Below are 18,965 nucleotides of genomic sequence, written 5' to 3'. Positions count from 1 at the left end.
AGGCTGTGTCAACACTGTAAGAACATCATACTTTCTGGATTGCAAAAAAAAAAAAAAAAAGCATTGCCAGTGAGCGTAATCCCGGCAGCAGTTGCGTTTCCACCAAAACGTATTTGGCAAGGCAAATTAGTAGCATTTGGACATATTTTGTAGGAGACAGGGATGGATGGCTACATCCTTCCGAACCACTCTCTATACTGTGACTGACACCGTCAGTGGTAGATTAGAAAATGATTCTGCCAAACAACCTGAAAATAGAAGGCGATTTTTGCACCATAAAATTCCACAGCATGTTGTGTACAGGCAGTTATAAATACAGCAGAGAGCTCACTCTTTGACTCTTGGGGAAAAGAAATAGTGACAAATCTGTTGATCTGCTTTGTACTTTCGCCCCTCCTCTACAAATCCTCAGACACATTTTTAACTTCATCTCCAATCAAAGAAGCCCAGATTGCAATCTGCTACACAATATGTTTTGCTCCACTTTATTAGGCCCATAGATAAACCTCATGGCTGGAACACAGGCCTGTGAGTAATGAAGGCTCCCTCAGCATAACAAGATCCTACCCTCCTTATGCTCTTCTTCTCCTCTCAATTTGTTGTGCCTATGAGTTTAGCCGGTCATTTTCCTGCTTTCCGTCCAAAGGAACGGGCCTGCACAGATGCTGTAACAAAATGTAATCATTTTTAGATCTTGAAAGCATGCAGGCAATTAAAAAGAATGTATTATCAATATGCATGCAGCTCTAGGCTCTTGCTCCTGATGTGAACAAAATGTACTCCAACCAATCATGTTATATTAACAATTAAACTGAGTGTTCTTACCTGACACACACACACACACACACAGCAATGTTTTTTTTGTAAATTACAGAACAGCGCACATTTCTGCAGACATGTAAGAGATTAAATGCTTTATTCATTCATTCTGATTTTGGTGTACTGTTAAAAACCTGCTTGTAAAACAGAAGCATGTTTACAGCACGTTAATTAACTTGTACTAATACCATGGCACATCCTCAGAAACACTATGTTAGGCAAAGGAGAACACCCACACATGTAATCTCCCAGATCAAAATAACATTTGGGAGGAAAAAAAAGGGAACTTCAGCGACACAGAAATGGAGATAATTCTCCGTGGCATTGGAAAGAGAAAGAAAAAACAAACAAATGAACTCTCCTCTGAAGCAGAGGCATCAGTTTTTTTTTACAAAAAGCTGACGTATTGAAGAAGGTGACTGGTCCCCTCGCAAAGAACCATGAAACACCTTAAAAAGAAAAGCAGTTCGATTGTAAACTGTTCAGTAAAAAGCACATGGCAGCCGGCGAAAGCTGAGTCAAGGCCACTGGAGGAGCAACAACAACTGATTCGCTCTCCCAAACCGCTGAGTGCATCACCGGGGAGGTGTTTGTCTCTGGCTGCGCTCCAGATGGAGACAGTTGTGTCGCTCCCAGTGGTGAAGATATTCACCAGCTGACAGGCTACGGCAAGCAGACCTTGTCAGATAGTGGGTTAACTGGTCGTCAGATCTCTCCCTCACTGTAACGCTCAACTCTGTCTACAGTGTGTCCACATTATACGGGACCTTATCTGCTGTGTGTTTGTGCACAACTGAGTTGTTTTAAAGGAGCGTGTTCAGCAGTGTTTTGTTTAATTAATAAAAGCGAGTGATAAATGCTCACACGTGCTTTTCGCAGGCTTTGAGTCAGGTGTGCCTTTTATTTGGATGATTTAACAATGCAGATGCACCCAAACCACAATAAATTTGGATTTTTGTTATGTGTACACATGATTATGAACTGTAAAGTTTTATAAGCAAATTCATTCATAAAGCTCAATATGGCAAATGATGCTCTAAAAAACAAAAGAACCTCTACAAGGACATCACACACTGTCGCCTCTATGGCCAGAAACGATCATGTTTGGACGAGAGGGTGGAGCTACTGAAGAGTGCAGGGTGGATGTGAGACCTGGAGGTGACGCCTCAGACAGCCTGTCACTCAAAGCACTTACACCCTTAAAAATGCGTGGCTTTAAGCCTTAATAATAAAATGTAAATGGCCGAGTTATATAAAAATTCATCCCCCGTACATTCACTCATTTTCTGTAACCGCTTATCCTGTTAGGGGTCTCAGGGGGGCTGCAGCCTATTCCAGCTGACATTGGGCGAGAAGCGGGGTACACCCTGGACAGGTCCCCAGACTATCACAGGGCTGACACTTAAGCCTTGTTCAGACTGCAGCCCAAATCCCATTTTTTTGCTGATCAGAATCTGATCTTACTGACTGACTGTTCGCATTACAGATCTGATCTGCATGTGTCCATATTGGCAGTCTTGTCCACACTGATTTCCATGGTAACATGCTACGCCCAGGAAAAACAAACAATGGTAACAGCAAACTGTGCGTGTTTCTGTCCCAAGCGGTTATGTGGACTCGCGGCGCAAACTTTCTCCTAATTGCAAGGAAGCGACAGAAATGGAGGATACTGCTAAGTTGTGCCGCCTTTTGTGCTGCCATCACCGCTGGAATGGTAGTGGAGCGATTAGTGGAGTCATCAATGAGTGAAATCAAAACTTCAGTCCAGCTCTTTTTTCCATCATGGCATTATAGGCCTACGTCATGACAGAAATTCTGCTGGATTTTTACTTTTACTACTCAACATTGCAAATGTTTTTTTTGCTTGTTTGTTTTTAAATCTGTTAAGAAAAGTCATGTTAGTATTATGAACTTACCAGTCCCAGGAGTATCCAGCCTTTCTTCCTCATCTTCCTGACCGTTGCTTTCCTGAATGTTGCGGTCTTCCTCTGCTGCACTGTCCAGAACAAATTTAGGATCCACACTGGGCTTGTCACGAAGAATTTCGTCAAGATACTCGTAGGCTGGGCAGCTTGTGTTCCGTTGGCATTGAAGCCACGTTCTACAAAACCCAAAATCCTCCATCCCGCGGGCCATGTCCTGATATATGGCTTTATTTCTGTATGTACCTTTGAATTTTTTCTGAACTCACGAATCCCCCCAGATAGTTATCAGGCACTTTATCTCCTAGTCCGTCCACGGTTTCTTGTTTTCCTCCATGCTTTTAACCCGTGGCTTGACTATTTCTTCCACTTGTAACACCACAGGTGTCGTTAGGCAACAAGCATCTCCCCAGATCTAAGTCGCTGTTGTTGTTGTTCGTGTCACGCTGCGAGTGACGCAGAAGACACTTGGAAATCCTATTTGAGCGACCGAGACGTTCAGATTGAAATGGATCTTTAAAAATCTGATCGGAAACGCATTTGAAACCACCTCCGTATGTGGTTTGAATCAGATTTAGAAAAATCAGATCTCCTGTGTTTTTTCGCTGTCCAGACTGTCGGAAAATCAAGCTAGATACAATCTGGATATGAAAAAAATCTGATTTGGAGTGGTAATCTGAACAAGGCCATAGAGACAGACATCCATTCATGCTCACATTCACACCCACGGCCAATTTGGAGTCACCAGTTAACGTAACCTGGGGAAGAAACCCGAGTACCCAGAGAAAACCTACGCTGACACGGGGAAAGCATGCAGGCTCCACACGGAAAGGCTCCCCTAGCCTGGAATTTGAGCTGGTAACCCTCTTGCTAACCTCTGCGTCACCGTGCCGCCAACCACCCATACAGTTGTTGTGAATGTTGAAATTAGCTGTAGAGACCAAAACCGTTTTTTTTTTTTTGTACCAGGCTGTAAACATGTTTATTTCTGCTGTAAAGTTGGGCATTTTAACATGGTGGTCTTTGGGGACTGACTCTGAGGAGTGAGCCTCAAGTGGCCATTTAAAGAACTGCAGGTTTGGCACTTCCACATTGGCTTCATTTTTCAAGCCCAGTGGTTGCAGCTTGTGTTAAAACAAGATACAACATTTTCAAAGAGCCTAATTATCAACCTGTAGAGCAACATAAAAAAGGTAATTCACAGGTTCGTGCTCATCTAAAAAAATACATGTCACACCTGCAGTTCTCTCATAGCAGCACATCGTCTTACACAAGCAATGGATATAATCCAGAGAAACAGATAGGGACATGGTCCTGTACTGCAGAGGGTGCCTGCACAGGCACACATGTTCACACATTTGTTGTCCCGTATATCCGTGGTTTTAAATTTTGGTTTGCACAGGGAATGTCGGTGCAGACCACTCATGGACATTAGCAGGTGATGAAATTGACATCTCACTGAACCTCACAGCCAAGCAGATGCAGAAAGCAACAGTACATGAGGTGAAGAAAGTATTGCTAATACTTGCAAGAGGAAATATTCACTTGGAAGAATTTGGGCACAGATCTGAGCCCTTCTGGCCTGTACTGATTGACAGCAAAGATGACACGAGACAAAGTGTTGGTTTTTAGCCTTTTCAGCTGGCAAGTGGTGCGACTAATTCCAAAAATGTCCTTATTACAATTACAAGCATATACAACAGGCTTTGAAACAAATTTTAAACAATAGCCAAACGTGGAATGTTCAGGTCCGTCACGTGGTGCCGTGGGGCCCAAAATACCTTTTTCCATAGACTTACATTGTAGCTGTAAATCATTTTGAAGGTTACAGTTGCTGGGAACTCACTCGTTTTACTGTTAGGATTTGATCCACTCGGTCTGATAAAATTTAAAAAGTCAAGAACAGCAGCACAATTAAATCACTTTTACCCATATCCAAGTTAGCAGTGGACTTAACTAGAAGTTAGCAGCTCTGCAGTTCAAGTCTCCAGTGGGCTTTCTCTATGGGCCCCATGATGTGGAAGATCCGGGTTACTTCATACTGTGGAAATCGAGCGTTATTGGCTTCACGTGCCACTAAGCAACTTTCCTAGAGTTAAACAGAGCCAGGCTTCCAACGCTGTATCCAGTTCTCTTTATAGATCCATCAACAACTGAACAGAAAGCTGAATACTGAAGTCCTATTTACTGCTAATCAAGTCGTACACTCGATCAATGCAAATATTTTAGGACGGCTGTAGCGAGGATGTGAGCCGTGTTTCTGCTTACTACCTTTGTAAGTGATAAAGTACAATAATTATACGCAACACTGAGAACAAAACAAAGAATATGAATAAATACAAACAGCCACACAAACATTGATTAATTCCAGTCACACGTTTGAAACTTTTGTGATGCAGGAAGAAGAAAACAAGACATTTTTTTGGCTTCATTTTATTGTAAATGGGTCTATAAAAGTGAGCAAATAAAGGTACAACAAATACGCTTAAGATATGAGTAATTCAGGTGGGAATGTAGAAGAAAAGCAGCATGAGTTCTGGATAACTTGTGGCTAGATGAACCTCTTTTATGACAACACCCTCAGACACTTGTTCTCACTGTGTATAAATGTTCCCACTAGCAATGACAGAGAGACAAAGCAGCCTAGTACAGCCAAACTCAACTTGTCAAATGACATCTAATTACTTTTATAACCTGTGAATGTATAACTATATGGCATAACTCGTACTTACTGATCCTTTCTATAGTTTTATATAATGCATATAACATTTATTTAGAAAATACAAACAATTTCATCATTTGGATATAAAAAACAGGAATGAAAAAGACTCACAGACGACAAAAAGAAAGAAAAACATAGAAAATAATTAAGTACCGAAAGTAATGAACGCAGATGGAAGCGTAAAGTCTTTAAAATGTAACATGTATGTGAAAATAACTGATGTGTAATTAAAAACTAAAATAGAAGGAGGACAGCATAATTTGATAAAGATGTAAAATAAATGCTACAGTAGAAGCAATTATAGGAAACGCTAATGTGAAAAGAAATATGATATAACTTTTATTTAACTTTGCATAGTTCTGGATTATAAAGAAAGTGCTTCACTACGCTGCATCTGAGGAAAAGCTATGTGATATTCCACTGTTAGGAAAGCCAAACACTTTTGGCAGTGCACTTCTCAGGATCAGGTAGAGACTGTTCACTCTGTTTGGGCTGTATTTTCACTTTTGAACACTTATTCATGACACTGCTGTGCTTAAGTGTTTCCATTGAATCACAACTTTTGTAAATATATTATCCTTTGAGGACATACTGTGGGATCAAGTGTGAATTATCTGCGCTCTACCTGCCTGGATTTTCCTTTAGAAAAAGACGATATCTGCACCATTGAGTGTTAAAAGCATAGTCCTCTGATTTATAAGGTTTATTCAAATGTATTTTCTACAAAGCTTTGGTTATAATTTAATTGCCTTGCTATATATCTATCACGACTTTGTCTCATTACCTACATTCCTGCTTGTTTATGTTGAAGCAAAATCTTTTTGGTCACATTCAGAGCGTGTTAATATGTGTGGGTACAAACATACTGTCGGCTATATATGTCATTTCAGAGATAATGTGAAAACAAACCTCACAAGGCCCTGAGTTTGGCCAGGAGAGCCTCTACATCGGACTCTCCGTTGGCGCTGCAGCTGCTGACCGCAGCTCCAGTGGAGGACGGCTGGGAGGCCAGAGGCTCTGCTTTAACCTCCATCTCTCTCCCGGTTGATTTAACCGTCTCTCTCTCCACCACCCTTTCTCTGTCCTGCCAGTGGCTGTGACCCGGGGTGTTCCTGTACCTGCGGCCCGACTCGGAACACGCAGCAGCCTTGGCCCGGGCAGCGGATGGATGGCCCTCAGACTCGTTATGGGCCTCCTTGGCAGGGGGAGCTTTCACCACCGCTGAACCTAAATTTATATTCTGCCGAGAGCGAGACCTTTGTAAAGGTGCCTTGTTGTTTTCTGTGAGTGAAAAACAGAGAGACAAAGCAGTGAGCACAACTGTGGGCATGAGGGAGGAGAGCCAGGAGAGGTGGAAGGAATGGAAGCGAGGGGTTAATCAGATTACAAATTAAATAACAAACAAGGAAAGAGGAGAAAGGTTAAAAAAGCAAGCGAGGGAACATATCAAATGTATTGTTAGTCATACACAAAATAATGGAAAAACAGAAAACATTCGTAAATAATGAGGAAGCACTTGAGTCAGCACATGCACAATAAAGCAAAGGTACATACACACATGAGCTCACTGTGCACACTGTTCGTCTGGATGGATACACACATAAACACACACCGTGGAAGCGTACAGCGTGCATACAAACACTGATGAGGACAAATTTTCTGCAGCAGACTGTGGCATGCAGCTAGCTCAATATGATGAAATGGATATGGCCGATCAACCACAACAGAAACTCAATAACACTGTGCGTCGCCCTTTTCCAATCTCCCAGTCTCTTTCCCTTTTCTCTTACATGACACCCTCACCCGGCTCCACCTCCCCTGATTCCACCATCATCATCCATTCTCCTTCCTCCGCTCTTCATCTTGGCTCTCTGCTCCTACAGTAGTCCGCTTCATCTTTCTTATTTCTCTTACCTCCCCCTCCCCTCTGTTCTCTTCTCTCAGCCTGCTGCCCTCCCTTCTGGTTCCCGACTTAAAACACACCCCCAGACAGACAGTGGAACAGAGTGACGGCCCAGATCAGACCTACGTTCTGAATTATAATCCCTCTGAGTAGATCTTAGACTTCATCATCAGTATGTGTGTGCTGGAAGGAGAGGGTAAATCCATATTCATGTGACCTTGAGCGTGAGGCTGAGAGGAGTGGCGCGAGGAAAGACACCACCGCATTTAAAGTTTCCTGAGCCTGAAATGTCTGGCAAACAGGAGTCAAACACAGCAGAGCAGAACAGAGCGACCCGCTCTGTCAGCCAATCGGTAATGAGTTTGGAGCGTGGCCAGTCAGTCATGACAGTGTGTTTTATAGGCCGCGCTGACGAATGACAAGGAACGTCCCTGAACACAACCTCTGACAAATAAATAAGGATAAAGGGAGGAAAGAGAGCAGACAAGAAAGAACCGACTGCGAAATTAAGCAAAGAAATCCAACGAAGAACACACACACACACACGCCCACACACACGTTCGCACAAAAACTCGTTAGGCAAACAAGAGGCGGTGGGGGATTTTAAAAAGATGAAATGAGTGGAGTGTGTTGCCTTGTTGCTGTGACTGAACATTTACCACAGCTGAAAATCCAAGTCCCCTCTCATTATCTCACCCTTTTGCGCTCTCTCCTCCCGTTGTTGCAGTCTCTGTTTTTCTTTAAAACGATGACAATTACTCCCCACTGTCGATCATCGTGCTCCACGCTCCCTGATCCCGTCCCGTTCCTCTCCTCCCTCTCAAAACATGTCATCTACCCCCCGTGCCTGTTTGTTCGTGCTCGAACAGGGCGATGCCCCACAGACACACATTTCCTTTACAAATAACACACTTAAAGGTTCTGATGTTGAGAAAATTATCTATTGTGGTATCAGCAATTTGCATTTTAATATCTTGTTTACACTTGTGTTGAAATTTTAAACCGATGCCATTCCTGTCTTCTCGGAGAGAAAAAAAGAGATCATGCTAGCGGGTATTATCAGACATCACTTTTTGTCAAAATTCAAACATCAGCATCATATTTATTTTAGCATTTATTACCATGAATTACACTTTATTTTCCGCTCTGCGAGGACACTTAGTCATTTTATATGAAAAACACTTACTGGTAAGAAAATGCAAAGCGCTGTATCAATACATATAAATTTACACTTCAAAAAGAGATAACCCCCCCCCCCACACACTTCAATCAGACCTCTTATCCAAAAGTGCATTTCTTTTCTTCCTAACAGGGCCCTGGCCTTTAGTGGAGAGCATGATCAAAGTGCCAGCAAGTTCAGTTTCTTCTTACTTTGCCCGCCTGTGACACCTAGCTGCCCCTTCCTTTGAAGCCCGGCTAGCTTCTCAACGTATGCCTTCATCTAAGCTGTAAAATGCGTCTGAGAGATGTAAAACATGTCTCATCTCACAGGTCTTACTACTTTTACCAACAGCTGACACTGGTTTTATAGGAGGACGAGTCAAGTGGGATTCAAAAGACTAAAACCCTTGTCTTTTATTGAACACACACTGTGATGGCGGGGCTGTGCATTTATCTCTCTCAGGCAGTTTGGTACAGATTTAGATATGTGATAAGTAATCTGATGTAGAAATCAAATACACTTAGAGTTAGTGCTTTTCAAACAGGCTTAAAATTGATTTTTAGTTGTAAATCGATGTAAGTTTTTTAAATTATGACTGGCAATAACTTAATTAAAAACATTTATGTCACTTTTTATTTCAAGTACAGAGCACAGACAAAATAATGGACGCAGCTACCATGACGTAACCCACTGGTTTTGAAGCCTAGAGTTTGGCATTGTCGACCACCGCCATGTTGTGTTTTTGGAGCCAGGAGTGACCATATTTGGATGAGAGGGTGGAGCTGTGGAGGAGCGAGGGGTGCATCTGACAAAGAAGGTGAGGACACTATTGGCAGACAGCCTGTCTCTCAAAGTGGCCCGCTCTTAGTTATGCATAACCTTAAGCCTTAATAAAATGTAAACAGGTTAGTTATATAAAAATTCAATCCCTGTACTGTTGTCATGAATGTCTAAATTAGCTTTAGAAACCAAAACAGTTTTTTGTACCTGGCTGTTGTATGTTTATTTCTGCTGTAAAGTTGGGCATTTTGACAATGGGGATTGACTCGCTTCCAGAGTCAGCCTCAAGTAGCCATTCAATGAATTGCGTTTTTTGGCACTTCTGCATTGGGTTCATTTTGCAGCCTTGGTGATGAATAAAAAGAAAAAAATAATAATAATAAAAAAAGATTAAAAATAAATAAATAAGTATAATAAAATGAAAATAATAATAATAATAATAATAAAATGAAAATAATAATAATAATAATAATAATAATGATAATAATAATAATAATGATAATAATAATGATAATAATAAAAAAAATAATGGGTGTGTGGAGTTAGAAACAGCCTGGTACAAAAATGGTAGTAGTTTCTATAGCTATTTTTTCCTTTCAGGGGGTTGAATTTTTCCATTACATTTCATTACGGCTCAAACTTACACATGATTAGGGTGGGGACGCTCTGAGTGACAGGCTGTCTGCTGATACTGACCTTGAACTCTCAGTCAGATCCACCCCTCGCTCCTCCACAGCTCCAGCCTCTTGTCCAACTATGTTCACTCCTGGCTCCAAAATCCAAGATGGCAACAGCCAAAATAGTGTGCGGCTTCAAAACAGGAGGCCAATGGGTGATGTCAGAGTCGTAAAAATCCTTTTTTTTTTTTTTCCAGTCAATGTTCTTTGCTTATCAGATTTCACACAGCTCCTTCTGCATCCACAATGGGCTTTAAACATTTTTCACATAACGCAGCACTGCTCCCCTTGACCCACGAATAGACTCTGATGTATAAAACTGGTTGCGTTCTCCTTCAACAATAAGTAGTGACAAAAAGGGCAACATTTTGGACAGTTCCCAGAGGGATGCATTTTTCACTTAGGACTTGGCAACTGGGTATTGTTTACCTCAATTTCAGGGTCATTGTCATCCATCTAAATCTAGCATTTTGAACAACAGCAAATGGGTGCATGTCCTTGTAAATAAAACAGCTTATTGCTTCAGTTATTGCCTTTGACCAGGAGGAGTTAGGGGCAAGTAGGGTTAGTTGGTATTTTTAGCATTGTTGTTAAGTTTGCCTCGGGTTGACTGCTTCTGGAGGCAATGATTCCGACAGCTGTGACAGTTCTTGTTGCCTGCTGTGTTTTTTTAAAGGAGTACGTTGGCGATGTCAGCGTAAAAGGTTTTAAGGAGTTGTTGCATGTTTTGCATGCTGCATCTCTTTTGTCAAGTTTTCTGTCAGTGTATAACACACAGTAGATTCTGACTTTTTCCCCCACTACTAATATAACCTGATCAATTTTAAACTTTTTTGATCTGTGTATTGATATAGCGACATCTTGCACTCTTGAATTGAGTTCCTTATACCTAGCAGTTAAACTTCACACCTCACTGTAATAGCAGTTCATTGGAAAACATTCCCTGTCCAATATTAGAGGAGTGTGAGAGGTATTCCTTTATTCCATCTGCAAACAGCAGCAAAAAGGAGTTCACATTTCCCCGTGTAAGATCATTTGCTCCATTTATATATTTGCTGCTTCAACTGATGCAAATGAGCTTTTACTCATCTCTCCTCCTCCTCCTCCCTCCTTTTCTGCTCTCTTGAAGTTTGGAGAAGTTAGTAGGCAGGGAGCCTCAGCAGAGAGACGGAAAATGAAGTGTGGACTGCAGCAGTGCTGTGCCTGTCTTTTCCTTTCCCTGACTGTTAAAGCTACACCGCCTGCCACCATTGTAGTGACAATGAAATCATCTACATGAGGAGCTGTTAAGAGATCGGAGAAAAAACAGTCAACACATGAGAAAAGCCCGGAGATTGGTATTTTCTGTATGTCTGTAAAACACGAACACATTGTGATGCTGGTAAACTACCAGTCTATCATAGTCCTCAGTCTGCTGCCGTCCTTAACTTTGCTGGAAGGCAGAATGGAGAAGAAAAAACACTTGAAAAAACAATGATAAAAGAGTTGGCAGACTGTGCTTATTGTGTCTCTGCTTGCTCTCAGCTTTGCTGCAAAATGTGTCTTTAAACTGTAAGTCTCACAGCCCACAGCCTTTTAACCAGCTACTGACACTGTTTCTGTTGCCGCATGAGACAAGTAAAATCTCAAACAAAACAGACTAATCGCTGCTCTGAACGGTTTGGATACATCATCAGGAATTTCAAGATGGAACCATGGTGGTTTATTAAATGTCTGGTAGGGTGGCATTTTATAGGAATGTAAAAGGCCCTGTCCAATACGCAGTGTTTCTTTTCTTTTTTTCTATCTGCAAATAGCAGCGGAGAGGAATTCACATTTTCCTCTTGTCAGATCATTTGGTCCATTTGCATTTGCCACTTCTAATACAGATGCAGATGAGCCTTTCCTCTCATCTCTCGCTCCCTCCCCCTTCCCTCCACTCTTATGAAGTTTGCAGTATTTGATCACTTTAAGAAGAAGAGTAGTCATGCAGACTCGCAGAAATACAGACAGTGAAGTGACTTTTTCTCTCTGTGGAGTGACTGACACAACAAGTTGAAGTTAGCGAGATCAAACGCGTGTTTCTCTACCCGCCATAAATCACAACACAGCACGCTGGCTTGGCAGTTTGCGGCATGTTCTGTCTGACGACGATGATTTTAAACTAGGGATGCAATTAATGATTGCTTTAATTATTGGTTTAACTAACGATTATTTGTTCAGATTAATCCTTTAGCCTATAAAACGTCAGAAAAGAAAGACAAATGCCTTGCAGAAGTTTCCAGGGCTGTAGCTGATGCCTTCACATTGCTGATTTTTGTCCAATAAGAGAACAAAAATATATCTAATGTACTATAACATAAGACAGATTGAGGCAGAAAATCTTCATATCTGAGAAGCTTGAAAAACTATCAGCTATTGGTGACAAGCATGATCGTTTTAAAGCCCCGTTCCCACCAAATCTGATACATTTCCAACGCACACAGTACTCATATATGCAGGCACGGTTGTTGTTTCTCACTGCTCCATGCATCCAGCTCTGGCTGTATTGCCTTTACACTGGTGATGCAGATATCTGTCTGCACCTCATTGATTGTCCACAGAACGAGGTTTCACACCAATACCTTTTGTACAGAAAAGAACAGATTGGTTTACAATCTCTGGTGCAATCAGCAGGATATTCAGAAATTGCACGTTTGTGCATTGAGCACTTGTGGAGCAAGAGTGAAGACTCTCTCGTGACTAATCAATGGATTGCAGTGTTTCTAGCTCCACCTTTTAGCATTCGATTAGTGTGCAAGGTACCATTTTATCACGAAAAAGCAGGATGGAGCAGAAAGGGTCTGTTGGTACCATCCACAACTTTTGACAACAGCAACGCAAAAGTAACCCTTCTAATGTGTAACGGACTGAAATGCATGATACCCCCTTTACACCTTGCATTAACATGCGTTTTTTGTGACCAGATTGCAATCGGATTGCTCTTGACGACATTAAAGTACTTGAAACGCTTTGGGGACGGATTGTTATCCGATCTGCCAAACCACTTCTGAAGGTGATCAGGGACGCATTGTGACCACATCGAACACAAGTGTAAATGCAAATGCACAATCCACCAATCCTCCAATCCACATGCAACAACTCCCGGGGGCGAAAATACGTAAGCGAAGTGCGCCAACTGGACACAGGAAGAAGGAAGAAGAAGACAACACTCACCAGGTAGCAACTGCCAAGAAAAAGAAAACACGGATGATTGCCGAGGAGGGAGTCACGGTGAGACAAAGTGTCTGCTCTCCATTTGGTCTGACAAAAGTGTCCATACAATAACTAGGGATGGGCAGCACAAGCAAAAACACTATTCGAAAATCATGGCAACTATTCGACAATTTCTCGAATAATTCGAATAATTTTCGTTTATTTTGTCGAAGTTGTTCTACACAGAACTTTCTGATGACTGTAGTAGTCTCTGCATGTTTCTCCTGTTTGTAGAAGAGCATCAAACTAGCTGGTAGCCCATCTCACACCACGGTAGCAATCCTATACTGCCCTCGTGCGGTTAGGAGCTGAATTGCATGTCAAATAAAGGGGGGGAATAAGACGGCGAATAGTAATAGTCGCATTAAAAAATCGATTTTTCAAAAATAAAACGACTATTTGAAATTCGAAAATCGTGACCCATCCCTAACAATAACGTGACTTCATGGGCGACTAACATCTTGTTCTTGTTGTTATTGCGGCGCATAGAATATGACGGATCTGGATGTGGACACCAGAGACACATATTAATACCAGGTATAAATGTATGTGGTCAAGCACTATCCGATTGCAATCGATCGCAAAAAATGCATGTTGATGCCAGGTGTAAAGGGGGGCCTTAAATCAGCCTGCTTGCTGGAAACAAGGTTCAAGAGTCTGGTCTTCAGTCCGATTTTAACATGGAAGTTGGGCTGCAACTCACAACTTTCTCTCCTCTAATGGACGTCTGTACATCGCCACTGAGGTCAGACAACAGATGCAAAACAACCTCATTATTTTGTGTGTGTGAGCGTGAGACTGTGTGTGCTGCGCAGTGGAAAACTATGATTTAATGTGTTTGTACATACAAAGAGGAGACGCGCAGAGGACAGCAACATTTAAGAGTTGAAAATGTATGGTGTCATAAATGTGTGTGATGCTCCAATGTCCCCCAGTGAGCCTTGTAAAAGGTAAAAGCTCGCAGACAGCTTGTTAGCCTGCCTGTGTGCATTAGGCCGGCTATAATTAAAGATCATTACCTGGCAACACAAGGTCTGTCCCTTGCTTGTTCGTCGTAGTTAACTGTGTGTGTGTGTGTGTGTGTGTGTGTGTGTGTGTGTGTGTGTAGAGCGGTCTGTTTAGCTTCTCTGTCACATAGAAAAACAGCAGACAGGATTAAAAATGGGGAGAGGCAACAAGCAATGAAAGGAGAGTGGAAGGAGGACAACAGTGGAAGAAATGGGATGATGAGGGAGAATGATGAGAAGATGGGCAGAATACAAAAGCCTCAAGACAAAGGCATGATTTAGAGGCAATGATTGTGATTTGGACCAGACTAAAATAGAGTATGAAAAAGAGAGGGAGCAGAAAGGAGACATAGGAAGAGAGAATAAGAGGAGGTGTGGGGATGGGTTGTTGAAAGAGCACTATAACAATCCCTGTGGGTAATGTGAAAACCAGCACTGTTATAGGTAACTGAAGCCTGCCCTGCTCTAATGCATATCAAAGTGTTTTTTCTTTGTTGAGCTGTGATTTGACTCCCCCCCTCCCCCACCGCCATCTCTCCTCTCCCATATTTAACAACCCCAAATATCTTTGTTGAAATACAGAAGAATAGATCAGAGTGTTAGTGGAAAAGCAACATCATTTGGAAGCCTTTTAGGAGGATGTGTGCCACAGTGTATTCATGATGGATTTTTTTTTTGTCTGCTATTGTATGTATTAATTCTACCACAACAAGATCTGCCTCCAAATGGCATTTACTTTGGAGGGTTTTGGTTAAGCTAACAGCTGGATGTGGGGGTTGGGAACAAATTATGCTGAACCCATTAATTGATCAGTGGATAAAATCTTTTTTAATAAAGCAACATCTATTTTAGTAATCATTTTAAGTCATTAATCAAGCACAAAAGCCAAATATCAAGATGGCGAGGTTTTACTCCTCCTTTAATCATTCTAAATTGATTATACTTGGGTTTTGGACTTGGTTGGAAATAAACAACTTGATGAATTCTCATTGGGCTCCTTGCAGGATTATTAGATTAATAACAATCAACAGATTAATTGATAATGAAAATAATCATTAGTTGCAGCCCTGAGGGCAAGCACTACATCTTATCAAGGCTGCCAGAAGCACATACTTTGATTAAGTGATAGTGATGATCAGTGCGAAACAAGAACAGTGTTGGCCCCTCACAACCACCACTTAAACACAGTTCACTTATAAAGCTTATTTGCAGAAAATGATGCTGCTCTGGTGCTTTTTTTGAGAGAGCTTACACTAGCACACATACTTTTTTTTTGTTTGATAATATTTGGGATATAGATGTAGGCTGTTAAAGCAAGTGTAAAAGCTCTGAGTTAAAAATCAAACGAACTTGGACATACTTTTTTACATTCCACGTGCGCAGACAGCTGGTCAGTTGGACGCACATGCAGTTCCATTCATACTATAACTGAAGGTAGGGGTGTGCCATATCATCTTGTTCACGATAATACCGGTATAATTTTAATATGATGTGAAAAATTCATATTGTAATACTCATGATATTTCAACTTGTTGACATATTGATGTCATACTGTTACCCACCGCAACAACAAGCATGGCTGAAAGGGAAATTATTACAGACTCGGCAGTGGTTCCAAAAAATAAAGAGGAGCAGCTTCAGTAGTGTGGAATAAACTGTGGCGTCCTGAATGTTTTATGAACAGCCCCGGACTCCTCAGACTCTTTTAGTGAGTTACCGCTCAGAGGGAACTCATTCAGCAGCTCCTCTGGCAGCAGCACAGAGTCCCTCCTTCTCCTCTCTTGCCGTGCGCACACAGGAGTTGGTTTAGTCAAGTGATTAAACCTTTGGTAGTGTAAACCTATGTGATGCTCACAGCTTGACAAAAACTACATATACTTGAATGTGCGATAGTTCTGGTATCATAACAGCCTGTCTCAGGTTACAGCGTGATGATTAGAGGAGAAATGGCAGAGCATAAAGGTCCAGGTGGAAAAAAAACAACTCAATTGTTTTCGATTTTGCTAAAAGAGAAGGAAATCACCTGTTGTTTTGTATATATAGATCCCGGGGTACATTTTGTTTTTTGTATTTTGGAACTGTTTAAATGTGTATTAATACGCTACTGTATACAGAATCTGAATCTCACTCTGAGTTACTGTTGTTTACAAACTAAAGCAATGAGAGATCATTTTTGTTTAGTTTTTACTGAATATTTGAAGGCAAACTGTAAACTATATCACTTATTTTATTGCAATTCTATTTTCTTAAATTAATAATATATTTTTTAATTAATTTGTTGTTTCATCAAGAACGTCGTTATCGCAAAAATACCCAGAAATTTCGTGATATTATTTTAGGGCCATATCGCCCACCCCTAATTGAAGGTCCGTGTTGATCTGGCATTCCACTCGTGCATTTCCCGATTCACTCTATCCAGTTGGTGGTGGTAATGCACGATGTTTGCCAACGACCATAAAAATCAAGAAGAAGAAGCATGGGTATTAAAAAAAAAAGGCGACCTCATAACAGCAAGACGAGATCATGTGTTTGTAGCTTTTGGCCGAATAACAAAAAGAACGCAAAAAGAAAAAGCTAGCAAACCAGCTTAAGGTGCATACGCCACCAACTGGACTGTAGTTTAGAAAAAGAGAATATATTTTGTAACTGGAGCGTGCGTAGTCTGCGGGGTCACAAATTTTGGGTGGCACATGGACGCCCACATTCCCATCACGTTGACCAAAGCGGTGACAGCAAGTATGAACTGAGCATAATGGTGTTAAGCACATCCTCTGAGGTAATCTATGAACACAGTGGAGCCTGGATAAGAAGCAGACTGGTTCAAAAGAGAGAGTGGGGGCAGTTCCTTGACATTTATAGGTCACCCTCGATGACTCAACTACAAACAAATCCATAGCGATCATAAATATTATTTAACTGGACATGGCAATGGTCTGTGCACAAGCACAAATGTGTACACAGGGAACACACTCATAAAGACATGTCAACACATTTCCACTGCCATGCTTAAGTGGACATGATTGAGCCATATTAAAATCAAGTGTACATGACAAAAAGGAGCAGGGAGTGGGCAGGGGTGTTGGGGTGGTTTACTGCTTAAAACCAAAAAGGGCGATGTGGAGGATATGAAAGGGCTGAGCTGGATGTCCCTCAAGTCTTCTGCCCCTCAGTGTGAACCCCAGCCACTGTGAGCTGCAGCCAAGCATGACATTACGTTAGCACGCCTTGGTGCTTCTAACAATGCCTCAAAAGTGAGCCTGGTTCCCTGCCACTAGTACTGCTACCCTATACACAGTACTGCCTCACACTGCGGACACTGCTCTATTGAGAATACAATTAAAGCAAACAGTGCAAAGTGTCTTTTTTTTAATCTCATAATTTACATCTCCACTGTCAGTGCTAGTGATGTGACATTTTGCAATGACATTACACATCAAAAACATGGTTGTCATGACAAATTCGTTCTTGTGGGTTTTTCAGGAGGTGACTGACAGACAGCCCGACTTAAATAAACTCAATATACTATAGATAGAAATTGTGCATGATTGAAAATGAATATGTCTAGTTGAGCAAGCACGGATATATCCGATGTCAAGGCAAACTAGTGCTATGATTACAGTGTAATAGCTGCCATGTTTACCACACATAAGCTAAATATTACCACACTACTGCACTGTGCTTTTGAGGGAGCATAAAGGTTATATTAATAACAGTTACCAGCTTGGCAGAAATAATGACTTCCCCGCTTCAACTGCACTGCCACATGATAACATAACTCTGGAGCAGGCGAAAAAAAAAGGCAACATGATGTTTAGTGTTGTAAATGACCCATCTCCAGCAAGTTTTACATCTCTGCGAGTTGTTAAAATGCATCCATAGATCTAAAAACCTCCTGTACTAGGCCATGCTCAGCGATTATACAAATATGCAATCTGTAATAGATGGGATAAAAGATGCAAAAAAAAAAAAAAAAAAAAAAAAAGAAAGAGGGATGATCCTTTACCATATAAACAAATCTGTCCGCCTGTATTACAAAGAGGAAATACACCTGGCAGATGGTTGTAGCAGCCCAGGCTCTTAGTCCTGCTTTACTCTAATTATACCTACATGCAGGGTAATGGACTGAGAATGTTTCCTCATACAGGGACAGCATCACTTCCTGGGGTCTCTGTCTCTCTTCTCTTTCTCTCTGTCTTCAGCACACACACACACACACACAGAGGCACAAGCACACACACAGGTAAAAGCAGACATCAGAAACAAACACAGCAAGACAGCCTGACAGACACACATCACTGAGTAGACGCAAACACACGCGCACACATATACACAGTCCTTTTCTAATAAGCACTGGCTATTTCACTGATACAGGTGTACAGCCAGTGTACTCTGCTGCCTCTGGCATGAATTAAACATGTCTTGGTTTCAGGCTCTGCTACCTGTTGTTGTTTGTGTGGTTACTGCTGGTAAATATCCCCAGCAGCCGAAGTCTAATGCATATGTATTTCCCCTCAGTGGCTTCACACTAACTAAGGGTTTCTATCAGCCGCTTTCTCCAGCAGTGTACACCTGTCACACTGGGAGAGTAAAATATTGATCCTTCACACGCCTCCAGACACGAAGCTGAAACGCACCGGCGAGTGCATCCGCGGACAGACAAACAGACAGAAGCGCACATTTCTCTGTTAGCTTCCAATCAGTCTGTAACATGGATTAATGAACTGCTGGACTGAGGAGAA

At 41.6% G+C, this 18,965-nt stretch overlaps 1 protein-coding gene across 3 annotated transcripts in view; it reads right to left on the bottom strand.

The window, feature by feature from the left end:
• Positions 1 to 5,116: 5,116 nt before the first annotated feature.
• LOC126392085 (protein diaphanous homolog 3-like) overlaps positions 5,117 to 18,965 on the bottom strand; it is a 244,843-nt gene continuing 230,994 nt past the window's right edge. For 2 of the 3 annotated variants that reach the window (XM_050047664.1, XM_050048467.1), the window contains one exon: positions 5,118 to 6,744. In XM_050047664.1, coding sequence (XP_049903621.1) covers positions 6,374 to 6,744 — 371 coding nt within the window. In that variant the 3' untranslated portion in view covers positions 5,118 to 6,373. Of the gene's footprint in view, positions 6,745 to 18,965 lie in introns of all 3 variants that reach the window. The other variant, XM_050049310.1, reaches the window with a different exon arrangement.

This window comes from Epinephelus moara, chromosome 1 (genome assembly GCF_006386435.1).
Source record: "Epinephelus moara isolate mb chromosome 1, YSFRI_EMoa_1.0, whole genome shotgun sequence".
Classification (NCBI taxonomy): Eukaryota; Metazoa; Chordata; class Actinopteri; order Perciformes; family Serranidae; genus Epinephelus; species Epinephelus moara.
Note: the sequence above shows the minus strand (reverse complement) of the source record. Positions and strands in the feature narration are given on the sequence as shown.